At 46.6% G+C, this 18,709-nt stretch overlaps 1 protein-coding gene across 1 annotated transcript; it reads left to right on the top strand.

Moving 5' to 3' along the window:
* Nucleotides 1–311: 311 nt before the first annotated feature.
* Nucleotides 312–2,336, top strand: LOC123136132 (protein Rf1, mitochondrial). The gene has a single exon (XM_044555442.1). It carries the CDS (start codon nucleotides 703–705, stop codon nucleotides 1,552–1,554), a length of 852 nt encoding a protein of 283 aa, XP_044411377.1. The 5' UTR covers nucleotides 312–702; the 3' UTR covers nucleotides 1,555–2,336.
* Nucleotides 2,337–18,709: the final 16,373 nt, after the last annotated feature.

The following is an 18,709-nucleotide window of genomic DNA, read 5'->3' on the forward strand; positions in this document are numbered from 1 at the left end:
CGCCGGGTTTCCGGACGTTTTCGTGTGGGGCCACATCGTTAGAGTGACATGGCGGGCGTGCGTGGGCGCGCCCGGGCGTCCCATATCTGCCACATATTTAGGCTGGATATGTGAGGTGCCGGTCAGCCCGAACGTTTGACGGCTGTTTGAGGAGCCCGTCTAGGTCAAAAAATTATGACCGGACATTGATCAGGCGGCCGGACGTATGAGGCGGATTTGAGAGGTCCGGTTGTAGATGCTCTTGTACCATGTCCTATGCGTGGTTGATTTCTTTTCTCTACTGCTTCAACCACCGCCCCCACTCTGGCCGTCTGCCAACACGCCGTCGCTGCCCACTTCCTACTCTGGCCGCCTGCCAACACACCGTCGCTGCCCACTTCCTCCATCGCCATCTTCTTCCGAGCGCCAGCTTCGCTCCGCACCATCCACCGACGAGGACGCCGGCCACCACCGCGAAGGGCACCGGCGGACGGACCCTGCGCTGCGCCGCGACTGCATTCCCCCCACCCTCACCCCGGTCCCCGGCATTATTGCGAGAAGAGAACCTCCATGGCCTGCGACTAGGGGGAGTGGATACTGCATGATTCGGTGAGTCCAAGCTTGGATTTCTGTGCTGGATGATTTGCCAGCCCATCTGAATTTACAAGATTCATCTCCTAAGCAAAGTGCTAACTGAATTTGGATCTGCTCCTAAGCCTGGAAATGAAGTTCAGTGCAGTTCCAAGTTTGGTCGAGTGTCTGACCTCCGTCTGCCATCCACCCTCCCGTGGTTTGTCGTCGCCGACACGCTCCCACATTCGCCACTGCAGGAAGGAGCAAGACCTCCCACGTCTGACCAACCAGCTGCTAAACAGCTCCGGCTCCTCACAGGCCAACCAGCTGCTAAACAAACTCAACGATCATCTGGGCTCTGGGATGCTCAGGCCGGAGCTCGCGCACCAACTGTTCGACAAATTGTTCCCTCAAACCGTTCCGGTATCAGCAGACGCACTCAATGTCTTATTTTCTGCCCTCGCGTGTGGGCTGCCCTCCGCCGCCTGCAACGATGGACCTGCCCTCGCCATCGCTCTCTTCAAACACATGGCACGAGCAAGATGCCGCCAGGTGATGGCACCCACCAATCACACTTACAACACACTAATTGAGTGCTGCCACATGACGCACCGCCCGGACATAGGGCCCGCCTTCTTCGGCCTCCTCCTCAAGACAGGCATCACGGCAGATGTCTTCACCTTCAACAGCTTATTGAAGTGCCTCTGTGACATGAAGCAATCAGATGAGGCTCTAGGCATGCTGCTCCACAGGATGCCCGGCGACATGCCTGATGTCATCTCCTACTCAGTAATTATCAAGAGCTTCTGTGACAACGGGAGGAGCCAACGTGCACTTGACCTGCTCCGGATGATGACCAAAAAGGGATCTGACCACTCCCCCAATGTGGTTTCATACACAATAATCATTGGTGGATTAATTAAGGAGGGTGAACTAAGCAAAGCATGCGCTCTATTCCATGAAATGATGCAGCAGGGGGTTGTGCCTGATGTGGTGACGTAGAGCTCCATTATCGATGGGTTGTGCAAAGCAAGAGCATTGGACGAGGCAGAGGTGGTCCTTCGACAAATGATTGATAGCGGTGTTCGACCGAATGCTGTGACATACGGTAGCCTGATCCATGGATATTCCACTTCAGGCCAGTTTGAAGAGGTAGTTAGGTTATTGGAAGAAATGAGAGGTCAAGGTGTCGAACCAAATCTTTTTACTCACAACACAGTCATGGACTACCTTTGCAAGCATGGAAGAACGAAAGAAGCTGCGGAACTTTTTTATTCCATGGCTGAGAAGGGCCATAAACCTAATATGGTCTCATTCTCTATTATGCTTCATGGGTACGCTATAGAAGGATCCCTTGCTGAAATGACTGATCTCTGTGAGCTGATGGCAAGAGACGGTATCGTACCCAACATCTGTATTTTCAACATACTGATTAATGCATATGCTAAGTGTGGAATTATGGATGTGGCTATGCTTTTCTTCGAAGACATGTTGAAGCAGGGAGTGACCCCTGATGAAGTCACATATTTAGCTGTAATAGCTGGGTATTGCAGAATGGGCAGGATGGATGATGCTATCAAGAAATTCAATGAGATGATTGATATGGGAGTAGCACATAGCTTAACTATTTACAGGTGCATGATTCATGGTTATTTTCGTCATGGCAATTTCTTGAAAGCGAAGGAATTGATTACTGAAATGAAGAACAAGGGTATTCGTCCTTGTCCGCGAAAAAAGCCAAAGAATTGATCCAGGGTACCTCATGACAGAGCTGTTTACTCGTGCATGACCCAGGGTTATTTCCGTCATGGTGATTCTGCAAAAGCCAATGAATTGATTACCAAAATGAAGAGCAAGAATATTAGTCATAGGCTGCAGAAGGTAAGGGTAATGGAAGGATACATTATCTTTGACTTGGTTATCTGCACCGGTAGAGGCATGATGCTATTGCATTTACTTCAGTTACCAGTGGATATTGCTTAGTTGCCAAGATGGAAGAAGCTCTCAGAATAGCTAGTGCTATGGCATCGGTTGGTGTGAGGCCTAGTTTAAGCATGCATCACTTCTGAGTGGCTGTTGTAAAATGGAAGAATCAATGTTGGGCAAGAGTGTTAACCTCTATCTTACAATTTATGTTTCTGGCATCATATTGGATGGAGAATTTTGCTGCATTATTTCAATTGTTGCCGCAATTTTTTTTTACCGTTTCATGTGTTATTTTTACTGGCAGTCGACTTGATAGTTAAATTGTTTTGGTAAGAAAGAAGCTAAATGGTAATTCAGATTGGTGCTTCAGTTTAGTTTTTGGTACATGTTGCATGTCGGCTCAAAGTACACTGAATAGTTGCAAATTATTAGAGTGTCGCCTGAATAGATAGCCAATGCGATAGAACTGAAAATATAATGTCTCTTTTTGGTGTGTATGCTTTAACCCAATGTATATTTCTGCCCGATCTAGATTAGCTTGACAAAATGAAAAGCTAATGTGTTACCTTTGTTGACATTGATTGCCAATTGAGTTTTACTTAGTTGTCTGGCGGCGGATGCTCTCTATACATCACAGGTTCGGAAACAGATCGCACCGAAGGTCAGCTCTCATTGGTACCTCTCTTGCCCTTACAATACTGTTTTGCTACAAAGGCTCGAAGTTCTCGCTACGTGATACTGATATTCAGAGATAAAATCACCTATTTGCTGTACTTGATAAAAACACCTCTGTGATTACAATAAAATTGAGCAACCTGTGATGCGCAAAAATAATGTTACTCAGCTATGCTAAAAAATCAGAAAATGTCGATGTCTGGATAATGTCTGGCTAAAAAGTGAGGCTACCAAATGTGTGCATCTAAACAATTTATCCGGTGTCTTTCTATATCGACATATTAGTCGGAAAAATCATAGGCAAATTCCTATCGGCTTTCGATGCAGAAAGTAGGAAACCAAGGAAGCAGGCATTGGCAAAGAGTGAATCTTTATCCGGAGATGGCTTATTATATATAGCCATCAGACTGGCATTCTAATGTCATTCTGGAGGTGTGCCAATTCAACTATATAAAAAGGTGTCTGTTGAGACTGAATCCCCTACTTCTTTTTCATGTGCTTATAATTCGAAGTAATTAATGGAGGGTGCTTTTTAGACTGCCCTGCTCCAGAAGTTCATGGTTGCAAGCTTGCTGTCTCTTCAAAACATTCTGAAATTCTCATTGCATAGGCGTGCTGCTCCACAGGATGCCGGGAGACATCTCACTAAAGGAAAACTCTCATTTGGTACAGTTCTTGCCCTTACAATACTGTTTTGCTACAAAGGTTTGAAGTTCTCGCTCTGTGATACTCACTGATAGTCAGAGATTAAAACACCTATTCACTCTGTGATACTCAGTGATATTCACAGATAAAAACACCTATTTGGTATTCTAAAAATACCTCTGTGATTGCCATAGAATTGAGCAACATTTGATGCACGAAAATAATGTTACTCAGCTATATTAAAATCAGAAAATGTTGATGTCTGGATAATATTGCAGAAGTCTCGATGAGGCTACCAAATGTGTGCATCTGAACGATTTATCCGGTGTGAGATGGCTTATTATTCGAGGATGCTCAGTTCATTGATAACCCTGTCTAGTGTCCACGAAGCAATATTCCATAACTAAAGTAGCTCTCTGAAAGACAATATGTCATTCTGGAGGTGTGCTAATTCAACGATGAAAAAGGTGCCTGTTGAGATTGAATCCCCTATTTTTTTTCATGTGCTTATAATTCGAAGTAATTAATGGAGGGTGCTTTTTAGACTGCTCTGCTCCAGAAGTTTATGGTTGCAAGCTTGCTGCCTCTTCAAAACATTCTGAAATTCTCATTGCATAGCCTTTACCATTATATCTGCATGCATTCTCTTATTTCTGGACCTCATTTGGTTACAGTTTCATGTCTTGTGACAGTTTCTTCTTTCTATCTTGATTTTACAACTGATCCATGTACCCTTCCTATGCTATATCCAGATTAGTCCCTTTGGCACACTTCTTTGTTTGAACCATTCCTTTGACGCAAATTTGCAATCTATGAATATGATACGTAATCAATCAGAAGAACGGAGTCGAGTTCCAACAAAATCCGGTAAAAATTGGCAACTTGGACAATCAGTGATATGGGAGAATAAGGGGACTTTGAGAAACATCTGATAACATCACAATGTACTACCATCGCTGCAAGCTGATAGTATCATCATAAAATCAGTAGTACAAACAATGCAACTGCACATACCAATTTGCACCAAGCAATCTGATAGACTGACGATGAGGGGAGAGGAATCGCCGAGGGGAGTCAGGTGAGGGAAGACTGACACTGTTATCAGGTCTCTATTGTATAGTACTCCCTCCGTTCCATAATATAAGAACGTTTTTAATACTAGACTAGTTTCAAAAACGTTCTTATATTATGGGACGGAGGGAATAGAAGATTAACTCATTTGCATGAGCCATGCTCAGGACGAGCAATTTATTATGCGTAGAAGAGGTGGGCAAATAAAGTACTGGATACAGATTGCAAGCTTCATAGGCTAAAGCTGAAGTGACAAAGTACCAAAATTGTTCGGAATATCATCTGTTTCATGAATTTAATAGGCACTCAACAAGTTTCAGTAGGCGTGATTAGAGTCGATTCTCTCTCTTTTCACTGTATTGTACGAAAGGATAAAGTGAAGAAAAAAATTCTTAGGCAATGCTTGTATTCCAATAGAGAAAGAGAGATGGTTCATAGTTCGTGCTCAGAAGAACATTGGAAAGAAGATTACAAAAGGAGAAAACAAATTTACTAGCATTTCATATTCAAAAGAAAGAACTGAACCACATGCATCTGTCACTCTGAGCTTCATTGAACGTTGTACCATATTCTTGCTCCAAAGATCGAGTATACAATAATTTCATGTAATCTTAACTAGCAAGTAAACAAGAGTCAAATGAACACACATGGAAAATTCTTAGGAGTAACACAGAAATTTCTTGTTTCGGCCCTTACATAAGTAGCAAACCATGAATTACACATAATTATTGGCGACAAGAACAAAGTAATGGGGGATTTAAAATGATAAAAAACATTATTTAGGAAGTAAATATTGGAGTGCAACATCCAGCATTCACTCCAGGATGGTATTGACAATGGATTTTACGTTGAGCTTCTTGAGGTCGGTGCAAGACTGACCACAACCAACGAACACTAAGCAGCTTTGGTCCAATCAGTGAAGAGGGAGGACAAGACTTCATTGGAGATAAAAATGTGGGTGATCAGGTTGCTCAATGTGCTTAGATCTCTCTCTTTGTCTCTCTCAACGTGTGCTTAGTGTGTGTAAAACCATTCACCAGTTCTTTTTGGGGCCTTACATAAAGTATTAGCATATATGCCTTTTGTCTAAAAAGAGATTTGAATCGTTGTTGAATCAGAAGGGAAAAAACATAGTTTTTGTAAGTCAGAATGGAGAACAGGTGTTATAAGGTGAAATTGGTGCAAATAAATAGTCCACCAGCCTTCTTTAAATGCGTATAAAATGATTTCTCTTCTCCTCCTACATATACAACCACTTCCATCTTCACATTGACATGCTAGTGCACTCGTATACACTTCGCACTTCCCTTTCAGGCTTCACATTCATTGTTCATTAACTCTTTAGTATATACCATGGCCAGTATATTGTTATATGATGTAAACACATTACATGTGATAGTTTTGAAAATCGAAATGGTTGATGTCAAAGTGTAGGAATAGGAGCCATCAGGATAGAAGCATCACAGTCTAGACGTGTCTAGTGTGCATTCATCAACACTGTCTGGATTACCCCACTGGTTGTGCCGTACTTAGCCGAGTCGTTTGGAACAATATGTTTCTCGGTAGCTTTTTGACCATGCCGCCGAGGAGAGGCATGTCACAGCTTTGCTTGCATCAGAGGTGATGCACCACTGCATCTGGAACGAAAAGGCTGCAATGCTTTGTTGAAGCACATCGTGGTTTTCATCCCGCAGTCCATTCTTGACCTGCCGAGGGATCAAGATCTGGGGTCGAGCGGCTTTAGCCTTCGCCCAAGATCTCGCCTTGCCAAGGCCGCGTCGCACTATCGAGCAGCGCAAGCATGTGCCCGTGTGTTCGTTTCAGCAGGCTCAACACATCAGATCATTACTATGTTTTTAGTGAGCCATTGACTTCCCGTCTTTATCATTGATTCAAGTACTTGATTTATATCTGGAACAGAAAAAAAGTACTATGACAGAACAATAAATAGTAACTCAGTAGAATTAAATCAGGAAATCTCACAGAGAGAGAAATCTCTGTTTTTGTGTTTCTAACTTTCTATACCTCACCAATTTCAGTTGCTTACTCTCTGCGAGATATTGCATTACTCAAGGATGCTCATTTCATAGATAATCTTGTCTAGTGTCCACAATGGGATATTCTGACTAAAGCAGCTCCCAATAACTCAATATGGCCATCAGTACCTAGTATTGTGGTGCCATGTACTAACTGCTATATTTACATTCTGCTAAATCGATTCACAAAAAGTGCTTCTTGAGACTGAACTCGGCCCACTTCTTTTTCATGTGTGATAGGCTGCTCTGCTCCAGGAAGTTTTATGGTTGTACGCTTGCTGCCTCCTTCAATTTTTTTTTTTGAAATTCTCATTATTATATATGCCTTCCTTCTCTCAAACTCATTGGATTACAGCTTCATGTCTAGTGATAGTTTTTTTAACTTGATCCTACAACTGATCTGTATGCCCATCCTATGCTATTTTGACTGAACACCCAAGGCCAAAAAGTTCCTTTGGCCCAAATTTGCAATCCATGAATATGATGAGCAAAAGATCGGAACAAGAACGGAGCCGAGTTCCAACTGTTAGAACCTGATCTTGTACGCTGGTGAATTTGTTTATTTTTTATGTTGAGCAAACTGTTAAACTGGGGCTGATGCAATTTGTATAAGCACATGACCCAGTGTAGTAGAGACATAGTAAGTGTCAGCATGTGGTGTAGCTTGACACAGGTTCAGACAAGTGCAGCATACTCATCTTCCATTGCTTTCTTCCACTTAGCATCACGAAATTCTTCCTATAAATTATTTGGTTCACGTGTCGAGCATGCCAAACCAAATTTTGAAATATTTTTATAATTTCATTGAAGTTATAAAACACTCCTTTCAAGTTTCAGTGGTCTGATTATCATCATAGGCCATTAATTGTCTTGCATCAAGAAGATTGCTAGAGAATGCTCACATGTGTAGATTAACAATAATCAGACAGTCCCCCAATCCTCCCACACCCGCGTCGATCCTGCGGGCGGCCAGGGCGGGCCAACCCTAGCCGACGACAGGGGGCCCCTCCTCTTCATTCCTTCTCCTTGCCACCGCCGTGATGCGCCGCCAGGCAAAGCCCGGTGGGCGTCGGCGGCGGCGGGAGCTCCTCTTCCCAGGACAACGGTTCTGTCATGGGGGGCAACTCCAGCAGGTGGCGACGCATTGACGACGGGGCACGGCGGCACGGCCATGGGTGTCGGAGGTCGCGGTGGCGCCTGAGGGTGCCACCGGACCTCCCTGGAGGGCATCGGGGGCTACCCTTCCTCTCTCCTTGTCGCGTATCGGGGGAAACCCTTGGCAGCAGCATTGTCACCGTCGCGTCCCTTCTTGGAGGTGTTGATTGGTACCAGCGCTTCGGAGTCTAGGAGCTAGGTGGGAGATTTCCGGCGGGCGCAGTGGTCACGTGCTTCTTCGTTTTTGTCGATCCGCCGTTGTCGGCATTTATTTCTTGTCTTTCTCTTTCAGTTCTTTTGGGCGTGTCTGTGTTGCTTCCGCCCCAGCACCTATCGTTGGTTGTATCGGTTGGTTGCTTTGTAATACAAAGCGGGGGGAAATCCTTTTTCGGATGGGTGTTGGAGGCAGGGTCTCGCACATGTCACGTGCCCTAGGCGACTCCTGGTGGTGGCGTGGGGGCCATCCGCCGCGCGCCCATGGTGGCCGTCGCGGCTCGATCTCGTGCGCCTAGATCTTTTTGTCGACACCTCGGGTGGCGCTGGGCTCCCCACGGGAAGCGGTGGCGGTCACTGGCTGGGGCTTTCCTTCGGTGGCAGGTGCTGGCTCCGGCTGGGTCTCCCCAATGCTTTGGGTCGGCGTGGTGGTGGTAGCTTGCGGGGTTGCACGGGTTGTCGGCATGGGCGCGGCACGGTGTTTGGTGCTCGACGACGGCGTATGGGTGATGGTTCTGACCTCACTTCTCCTGGGTATGGGTCGGTGGCGCACGTCTATGCTTGTCAAGGTGGCTACGACCTAGAGTTTGTGCTCGGCAGACCAGATCTAGGCCCGAGGCAGATCGGAGCTTGTGCTGCTCCGCGTAGGTGAGGTTGAGTTCGGTTTGAATGGTGCTCGCAGGTGATGCTCGTGCTCCTCTTACGGGTGCTGTGGTTGGTGGTGGTGGTCGTGATAATGTTGCGACGCTGCACGGATCGGCGCCGTGACCACGGACATGGCGTCATCTGAGCTCGCCTTGGCCAGGGCTTGGGGCTTGCTCACCGATGGCCGTCAGCAGTCACTGAGTCGTGTCCCCTCTAGTCCACTGGGATGTGCTGGGGACGCGGGTGTGGGCATCTCCTATGGTGGAGGCGCTTACCCAGACTCGATGGTTGATGCCGGGCATGGAGTAGGTGGTGTGCGTAGATGTCGTGCCTCTACTCTTCCTACCGTTGTTGAGTGTGCTGTGAAGTGCATGGTGTATGGTGTCACATGATGGGGATGACGGGGAGGCGGCCCCGGATGGCGGTTTGCATGGTTTGCTCTCTGGCGCGCAACATCGCGATGGTGGCGGCTCTCCTTCCGGGTCATGTGGGCGATGGGAGGTGTAGTGGTGGGTGGCTCGGGTGTGCTCTCTGTCTCGCAGGGGTGATGCCATGATCCAGATCTGGGGTTCTGTTCTCGTCGCGCTTGTCCTGGAGACCTCGTGGTGTCACGAGTGAGTTGCCGAGTGAAAGCTCTGTGCCTTGGCGCCAACGATGACGACACCCACGGGTACCTTTCTCTTCCTAAAGACGTCATTGTGGTTCTTCTTTCCATGTCAAGGCTCCGGTTGAAGACCATTGTCCGTGGTGGACTCGTCAGCGGTGATGCTTTGCACCGTTCTCCTTCCTGAGGGCGTTGTCGTGGAGCTTAGGTGCACTAGGGCATAGTGTGGCGTTGTGTTCAGTTCTTCCTGTGTTCTCTTTCGGTAGCGTAGTCGCATGCACTCTGTGTGAGCAGACTATCTTGGGATCGGCTTTGTAAGAGGGCTACCTTACAATCTTGTATTGTTCGGCCGTGTACTTTCTTCGGTAGTTGCTTTATATATAAAACGGGGTGAAAGCCTGTTCGAGAGTGTGTAGCTTAACAATTGAAGTATGAACTTAGTGCACATGCATATGTTTTCTTTACTTTACAAACTTTTTAGTGTTGAACCTTATGACCATTATAGAATATCATGTTGGTTTACTATAAATGAATTAGCCACTTTCGAGCACAATCCAATTCTGCTCTAACTAGCTAACTCTAAATTTCTATACTAACTTTAGAAAGCAACATCTATTTACTTTGGCGATTTTTTCCCGTTACTCAGGGGATCTGGGGCCATTCACATAGAGTTATTTGGTTCCAAGAGCTGGGCACTCTAGATTACTATAAATAGGTTAATAGCACTAGTGGTTTATCCCTAACCATCTGGTTGATTGCTTGTTCAAGATGGTTATTTTTATTTAGCTTCCGCGCAATCAATGAAGAGGAAGGATACAACTTTGTTGGAAGTGAAATGTGGGTGATCATCTGTTCTTAGATCTTCCTACATGTGTGTGTGTGCCTGTGCGTGTGCGCGCGCGCGTGTGTTACATAAAGCGGACCAGCATGATATAGACAAAAGCTGGTGAGATAAGTTACTCCCTTCATATAGCCCGCTTTATGATATAATATGTAGGATTTATATTTAGGAACAGAGGGAGTAGTAAGTTAGCATGTGTTAAGACTTCAGACTTGAGAATGGAGCAGAAGTTAAGAGGTGAAATAAGTACAAATGAATAATCCACCAACCTTCTTTAAGCGTGTAGAGAGTGGTTTATCTTCTCCTCCTACATATACAACCATTCCATCTTCACCGGATCTACTCCCTCCGTTCCTAAATATTTGTCTTTTTAGAGATTTCAACAAGTGACTACATACGAAGCAAAATAAGACAAATATTTAGGAACGGAGGGAGTAATAGATAGTATAAGCATATCCACATAGTAGTGCACTCGTCCACACTTTTAGCCTTTCTTTACCACTTCAGTATATACAAGTCTATTGATATAGTATACATAAACAGTTGAGATGGGATCATATCCAAAACCTGTCCCAAATGGTATATGTCAAGGTGTAGAAATAGGAGCCATCAGGAGAGAAGCATCATACTCTAGACATGTCTAATGTGCATCCTTCAAGGCTGCCTGGATTACGCCATTGGTTGGGCCGTCCTTAGCCGAACTGTTTGGAGCCAAAGAGAAATCTCGAGCTTTGTTGACCATGCTGGTGATGGGAATCAGATGACAGTCTCGCTTGCCAGGGAGGTGATGCGCCTGCAGCTAGACCAAAAGAGCCGCATGGCTATGGCGAAGGACATCGTCCTGTTCACCGCGCCGTTCATTTTGGACCTGCCGACACATATTGATCTGGGTTGGGGTCGAGCTGCTGGACTTTGCCCAAGCTCTTGCCTTGCCAAGTCCAAGTCGGCTCTCGCAGATGAACACCATACACGTGCATGCTTGTTCGTCTCTACGGGCTAGGTTGGCGAGCTGCCCATTTTGGTCGAGACCACGCTGACGAGGATAGCGAGATGATCGACTACCTTACCATCTGATGCTGGGCAAGAAATGATGCAAGTCCTTTAATGCCGTGAATTGTCTGCTTGACCCTTGCATGTACTCCCTCCTTTCCAAAATCGAAGACACTTATTTTGAGACGAAGGAAGTATTAATCATGGCGACGTGTGCTTCACCTCGTGGAGTTTGCCTTGCCGCCAGCAGCACAGTGATCAACTTCAACGACCTGGTGTAGGTGCTCCAGTGACGAGAGTACTGTCCACTTGTGCCCATGCTACACACTAGAAGCCCTTGCGTTTAGAGCGTCTCCAGCCATGCCCCCAACAAGGTCCCTTCAGGCGATTTTTTCGCGTCCACGCCGAAAAAACAGCCCAGTCGTGCCCTTAGGAGCTCGTTTTTCGTCGGCTTGGGCCGAAATCAGCGCCGACGGACCCAGGCCGAACCCGGCGCGCTGGGGCGAGCGGTTTTGGCGCGAAAGAGTCGCATGCCCGCCGAGTCAGCGACACACGCCTCGTCATAATCGGAACGCCTCGGTTTCCTGCGTGGAATCAATGGCAAGGCTGCCGCCGGTCAGCCTTGCCATTGATTCCTCACGGGCGGCGCGGCGACGCCTCCCCTCCCGCCATGCGTACACACGGCGTGGGCTATATAAGCCGGTGGCCTCCCTCGCCTCTGGCCACACCAGCCCCAGCCGCCCATCGACCGCCGCCGAGCTCTCCCTCTTTCCCCTTGCGCAGCCGCTCGCCGATGCTTCTTCCCTCCCCTCTCCCTCTCTCCAAGCCCGATGGCCGCGCGATTCCCCGGCGACGCGGCGGCGGCCAACGGCTTCGGCCACCGCTCGCTCCACGAGTGGAGTCCTGGCTACTCTTCGAGGCGAACATCCCGGCGTCACCGGACATGCGCGTCGGGCCAACGGGGTGGAGGCTCAGCAATGGGGGTGTGCCCATTCCCCCGGTGCCCGACGTCGAGGCGCACCACGCCTTCTTCGCCGCCGAGGTCGACCGCGTGCGCGCCTCCCTGACAGAGGAGCAGTGCGCCCTCCCCCAGTACGCCGCCAACAACCACGTGTTGTGGGCGGCGTACTTCCAGCGCCGCCAGGAGCAGAGGCTGGCATCCACCAACGAGGCGCCGGTGGTGGGCGGCGTCAAGAACAGCGAGGGGTGCCGCATGTGGTGGGGTGTCCCCGGCTGCACGCTCGAGGACGTGCTGGAGCACCTCAAGGGCGGCAACGATCCGCCGCTGGCATACCCTGCCGCGGCAGCCGCCCCGGTCCACCGCCGGAGCGCCGGGCAATGGATGCCCAGGAGGTTCGGCTCGTCCTCAACTTCCTCCTCCCACTCCTCCTCCCGCTCCTCTTCGCATTCCTCCGGCTCACCGACGGTGTTCGGCATCAAGGCCGAGCCCGCAGCGGAGACGCCGCTAGGCCGGCGCACTAGCAGCGCCGCATCGTCATAAATAAGGGCGGCCGATGCGCCTCCTCCTCGGCTCCTCCGCGCTTCGTCAAACCGAAGAAGGAGCTGGGGCTCGCGGCTGTGAAAACGGAGTCGGGGCTCCCCGCCGTGAAGACGGAGCATGGCGCCGCGGAGCTCGACGAGGAGGCGAGCCTGAAATGGGCGCGCGATGACTGGCTGCAGATGGAGATGGAGCGCCAGTGCCGTGCCCTAGAGCACTTCGAACGTCGGCGCCTGGGCCGCGACGAAGGAGGCGTCGTCGTCCTCGACGACAGCGACGACGACGACGACGCGCCGCCACCGCCACCGGTCCTCCATGGCGACACCGGGCAGGGGTCCAGCGGGGGCGGCCGCGTCAAGGAGGAGAAGACCGCCGCCGACGACGGCGACGGCGGCGACTTCGCCGCGCTCAGCGACTTCTTCGCCCTGTAGTTGTAGTACTTCCGGCCCTTTTTTAAAATAAATTTGCTATGTAAAATGTCGAACATATCTAATCTATGCTCAGTTTGCCGAATTTTAGCCGATTTTGAACCGAACTTTGCCGAATAATCTTTTTTTAACATAAACAGCGTCTGGGGGACGGCCTTGGGGTCGGCGGCTGGGAACCCACTCGCCCCCAGACCGATATTTTGCGCCGGCTCGCCCCCGGCGGCGATTTTACGCGCCCCGGGGGGTCCAACGGCTGGAGATGCTCTTAGGCTCGGATCCTCTCAGCTCGTATCCTTTGGTCGGTGCCTTGTGGTCTACTATATCAGCGCACATGCATATATGTGTGGCCTAGTGTCAGCGTCCTACCTGGCTATTGCGTGAGGCAAGAGCTCCTGCTCACTGTCACGAACTGTTTAATTAAAGAACAGTTTCAAGATGGTCCCTCAAAAAAAAATTGATCCTAATTATTATGGATCGTCCATTAATTTTAATCCAGAGTTATAGATCAAATGAGGTAATAGGTCATCCATGAGTAACTTAGACTTATGTCATACATATGACACTAGTCTATGTTTTTTTTACTACTCCAAGAATCCTTGTGCATTTACTGTTATTTCTTCTATAAATATTGTCTTTTTCATGATTTCCTTCCTAAGAAGATGGACTTGTAGAAGTCTAAAAAATCCTTGTGCATTTGAATATTCTCCAAGAATCGTTGTGCATTTACTGTTATTTCTTCTATAAACATTGTCTTTTTCATGATTTCCATCCTAAGAATTTTTTTTTTGGAAAATGAGGATAACTTCCGGCCTCTGCATCAGAGTGATGCATGCAACCATATTATTAAAACAAGTACGATAACATGTCTATAGTGCAAGTCTGGCTCCCAAACGTAGCAAAACAAATGAAATAAAAAGGTGCCACATCCGGCGAAAATAGTAACATGCCACAATGCCTACACACCTAGCCTATTAGTAGTTTGTCATCCAAATCGGTTGAAGATACCCCATGCTACCGTCTCCCATCGGTTGCACCCAGTATTCAAACGCTCCCTGGAATCCGCATGGGTGAGTAACGACCACATACAGATCCAAGCAGTAGCTCTGTAGATAACCTGCATAAAGTTGATAAAGTTTTTCCGGTTAAAGATTATGTCATTACTAGTGTTCCATATAGCCCATAATAACGTGTTCATGCAAATTGGAGGGTTAACATTGAAGGCTATATGTATCGTACACCACAATAATTTTGCCAAAGGGCAATCGAGAAAGAGGTGTTGAATAGATTCATCCTGATCGCAATAACTACAAGGAGAGCTACCAACCCAGTTTCACTTAATCAAATTATCTTTCATCAGATCACTCCCTTGTGGACAAACCACATGAAGATTTTAATTCTTAGCGGAACTTTGACCTTCCATATGTGAAGTGATCTCGCAATTGGCCCAGTATCAATTACATCCATGCACATAGACTTCACGGAAAAACTACCATTCACTGATAATTTCCAAAAAATGGTATCCAGAGAATTGAACTGCCATCAATCTGCGGACCAAGTGTAACCAAGAAGTCCACCGTTCCCCCACCAAACACCTCCTGAATTGAATATTAAGGGGGACCGAATTCAATACTATAGCAACATAATCTTCCTTATGTTGTACAATATGATAAAGAGCGGGATATTGGAGGGCTAAGGGTGTCTCACCTAGCCATGTACCTCCCAGAATCTGGTCGAAAGACCTTTCCAGAAAGGTGAGTCATTAGGTCTAGCAGTGACCTGGGCCAGAGTCTTAGATTGAAGATATTTATTACGTAAAATTTGAATCCACGTACCCTCGGTCTCGATGGATAGACGGAAAAGCCATTTGAAGAGAAGACATTTATTTTTAACTTCTAATTCGATCCCTAGCCCACCTTGATCTTTGGGCCTGCAAATAATATCCCATCTGGCCAACCTGTATTTCTTCTTATACTCATCAGATTGCCAGAAAAGGCGGGAACAATAGAAGTCTAATCTTTTGCGTACCCCTACTAGTACCTCAAACAAAGATAGGAGGAACATCGGCAAACTGGTCAACACCGAGTTTATTAGGATGAGGCGACCTCCATAGGGCATAAGCTTACCCTTCCAGCAGCTTAGCCTTTTTTTGAAGCGATCTTCAATGCACTTCCACTCCTTATTAGTCTGCTGGCGGTGATGAATAGGAATCCCTAGGTAGCTAAACGATAGCAAAACCATTTCACAGCTGAACAATTGTTTATATGCGTCTTGTTCCTCTTAGGCTTTCCGAAAGCAGAACAATTCGATTTTGTTAAAGTTAATCTTAAGGCCCGACAACGATTCAAAAAGACAAAGCACTAACTTCATATTTCTAGCTTTAGCAATATCATGTTCCATGAAAAGAATCATGTCATTGGCGTATTGTAATATGGACACTCCTCCATCCACCAGATGCGGAACTAGCCCATTGACTTGGCCATTCTCTTTAGCCCGACCAATAAGGACTGACAACATATCCGCTACTATGTTGAATAGAACGGGAGACATCGAGTCACCCTGACGTAATCCTTTTTGTGTCTGGAAATAATGACCCATGTCATATTTTACCTTAATCCCAACACTACCTTTCTGAGTAAAGGAATCCACCTATTTCCTCCAAGCTTCATTGAACCCCTTCATCCATAGGGCCTGCTGGAGAAAGGGCCGATGGACTTGTAGAAGTCTAAAAATAGGGAGCAAAGGAAGAGGCATGCCGAGCTGAAGTCCTGACTGCATGAAAGGCGTAAAGATCTGGACATTGTTTCAGAGGTAGGCTCGATGAAATAGACATGTCTGTGAAGATGCAGACTACTTGCACCCAAAGATAAAGACCCGATGAAGCCTTATTGTTTCCTATAATTGTCTTTGAGACCTTTTTGGCGCATACCCGTTATCTCATGTTTTTAATCAAACAAATCAATAGTATAATGGAATTTTATTTTCTTCGAAAAAGGAGGGTGTTAACGCGAGACCAAATGCAATGATGAGGGATTTTCGTGACTGTCCCTTGGAATGTGGTTTGGAGGATTTGGGCTACATTGGCGATCCTTTTCCTTGGCGAAGAGGTGAAATCAGAGAAGCGTCTTGATTGGGCAGTTTGCATGTGGGGTGAGCACATAAACTTCCTTGGGTGGCAGTTTGCAATGTTGGGTGGGCACATAAATTTCCTTGGGTGGCGGCTATTAACGAAGAACACATCATTCTGACCATCATCTGTTGATTGAAGACATGGACTATTTGGATGGCAATATTTTTAGACGTCCAGTAGGGAGTGTGAAATAATTTTAAGCCAGGTGGCTCAATGAAGAGAAATCACTAAAATTGTTAACGCATCTTAGGAAAAAGCCAAGATGGCAGGTATTGGTACGTCGTTTGCTGATCGAACACGAGCAGTGGCTGACCTACATTTTTGGGATCGCCAAACTCTCAGGGGACCAAAGAGGAGAATTAATAAATTAAAAAAAAGAGTTAGAGAAACTGAGGCATGGTTGGTTGAGTGCCGATTCTTGTTCTCGACAGAAGGAAATTATTGTGTGTTTAATATGAAATGTCAGTTTTATTACTAAATGGATTAAAAATAAGAGGTCAATTAGCTTGCTTATTGAGTTTTTCTATTGCAAACAGTTATGGAGACAACACCGTAGGCGATGGCCTTAGACAACCCACACGGTTTCTAGAAAGTAAACGTGTTGAATAAATAAACAATCACACATGACTTTCTCTAGACAACTGTTTGTGTTAGGCCACCTTGCACAAACGTTTCCACATAAAAGTGTGTGTGATGTATTCAATAACGCAAACGATAAAATTATAAATATCATCTGTGATGGCAACGCTATCACAGACGGTGTGATGTGGAAAATTGTGTGTGACGTATATACGAACGGAAATGTTTGTTCGGGATTCACTGTGTGGGATGCTAAGTATATCTCACACGAATGGGCCCGTATAATTGTTTGCCATGGCTTGCCTGATCGCACACGAGCTATTTTTGCCCCGTGTGTGTGACCGGAGGAGCTATCACCGACGGTTTTGGGGTCATGTGGGATGGACCCCCTATCGCGCACACAGGCAAGGCGGCGGTTTAAAACTCTGTCGCGGAAAGGAGTTTAAAACTGTTTGTAGTATGTTGCTGCACCAGTGTTATATAAAGCTAATCATATGTATTTGTGTATATAGAGATCATCAACTTTTATTGACTCATAGGGGGGTAATAGTTTTACTAAGTCAGACACGTGTTAGAACTTTGTAATAGAGTAGACGCTAAGAGGTGAAATCCATGCCAATGAATACTTCACCAACCTTTAAATGTGTACAAAATGACTTCCCTCTCCTCCTACATATACAACCACTTCCATCTTCACCCGAGCAGGTAATGTATGCATCTATCACAACCACGTACTAGCTCACTCATCCGCACTTTAGCATATACCAGTTTATTGTGATATACCGGAAGCACATGACATGATATGGTATTCAAAACAGGAAAGATTGATGTCAAGATGTAGGAGTAGGAGTCGTCGGGAGAGTAGCAACCTACTTTTAGACGTATCAGATGTTCATTCGTCAGGACAGTCTATTGTCAAGGATTACTGCATTGTCTAGGCCGTCCATGATAGCGTTGTTCGAAACATGTGATTATCCATGAGCCTGGTTGACAATGCTGACAAGGGGACACACTCAGTGCATTGCTTGCCTATGAGGTGCATCAATTGTTGCATTTTATATCTTACGTTAGCAACCATCGGTCTAAATGAAATTTTCGTGGAGCTCAAGGCCAGTAGATTTCCTTGCCCATGTGTGATGACTGATCATAATGCACCTTGCTGAATGGCGATATACCGTAGGTGTCAATTAAAATGGTTGATGAATCACATATTTGCCGTGAACACAACATAGAGTCACACATCGGCAGGACATAACTAACTTTTGAACACTTTGTGTCTTCTATGCGTGAGGAATTGAGGATGGTTGGTATTGTCAAAAGTAAACTAAGGATGGTTTGATTTTCGTGAGTTATCTCAAGTTTTTAATCAAACAAATCAATAGTATAATGAAAATTTACTTTCTTCAGAAAAGGAGGGCGGTAACGCGGGACCAAATATAATGATGAGGGATTTCCGTGAGTGCCTCATGGAATGTGGTGTGGTAGATTTGTGCTACACTGGTGATGCTTTTACTTGGAGAAAGGTGAAATCAGAGAACGTCTTGATCAGGCAGTTTGCAATATGGGTGGGTACATAAATTTCCTTAGGCGGCGGTTATTAACGACAAACACGTTCATTCTGATCGCTGTATGTTGGTTCTGGACATGGATCATTTGGATGGCAATATTTTCAGACATCCAGAAGGGCGTGTAAAACAATTTTAAGCCAGGTGGCTCAGTGAAGA

This window comes from Triticum aestivum, chromosome 6B (genome assembly GCF_018294505.1).
Source record: "Triticum aestivum cultivar Chinese Spring chromosome 6B, IWGSC CS RefSeq v2.1, whole genome shotgun sequence".
In the NCBI taxonomy this organism is placed as follows: domain Eukaryota; kingdom Viridiplantae; phylum Streptophyta; class Magnoliopsida; order Poales; family Poaceae; genus Triticum; species Triticum aestivum.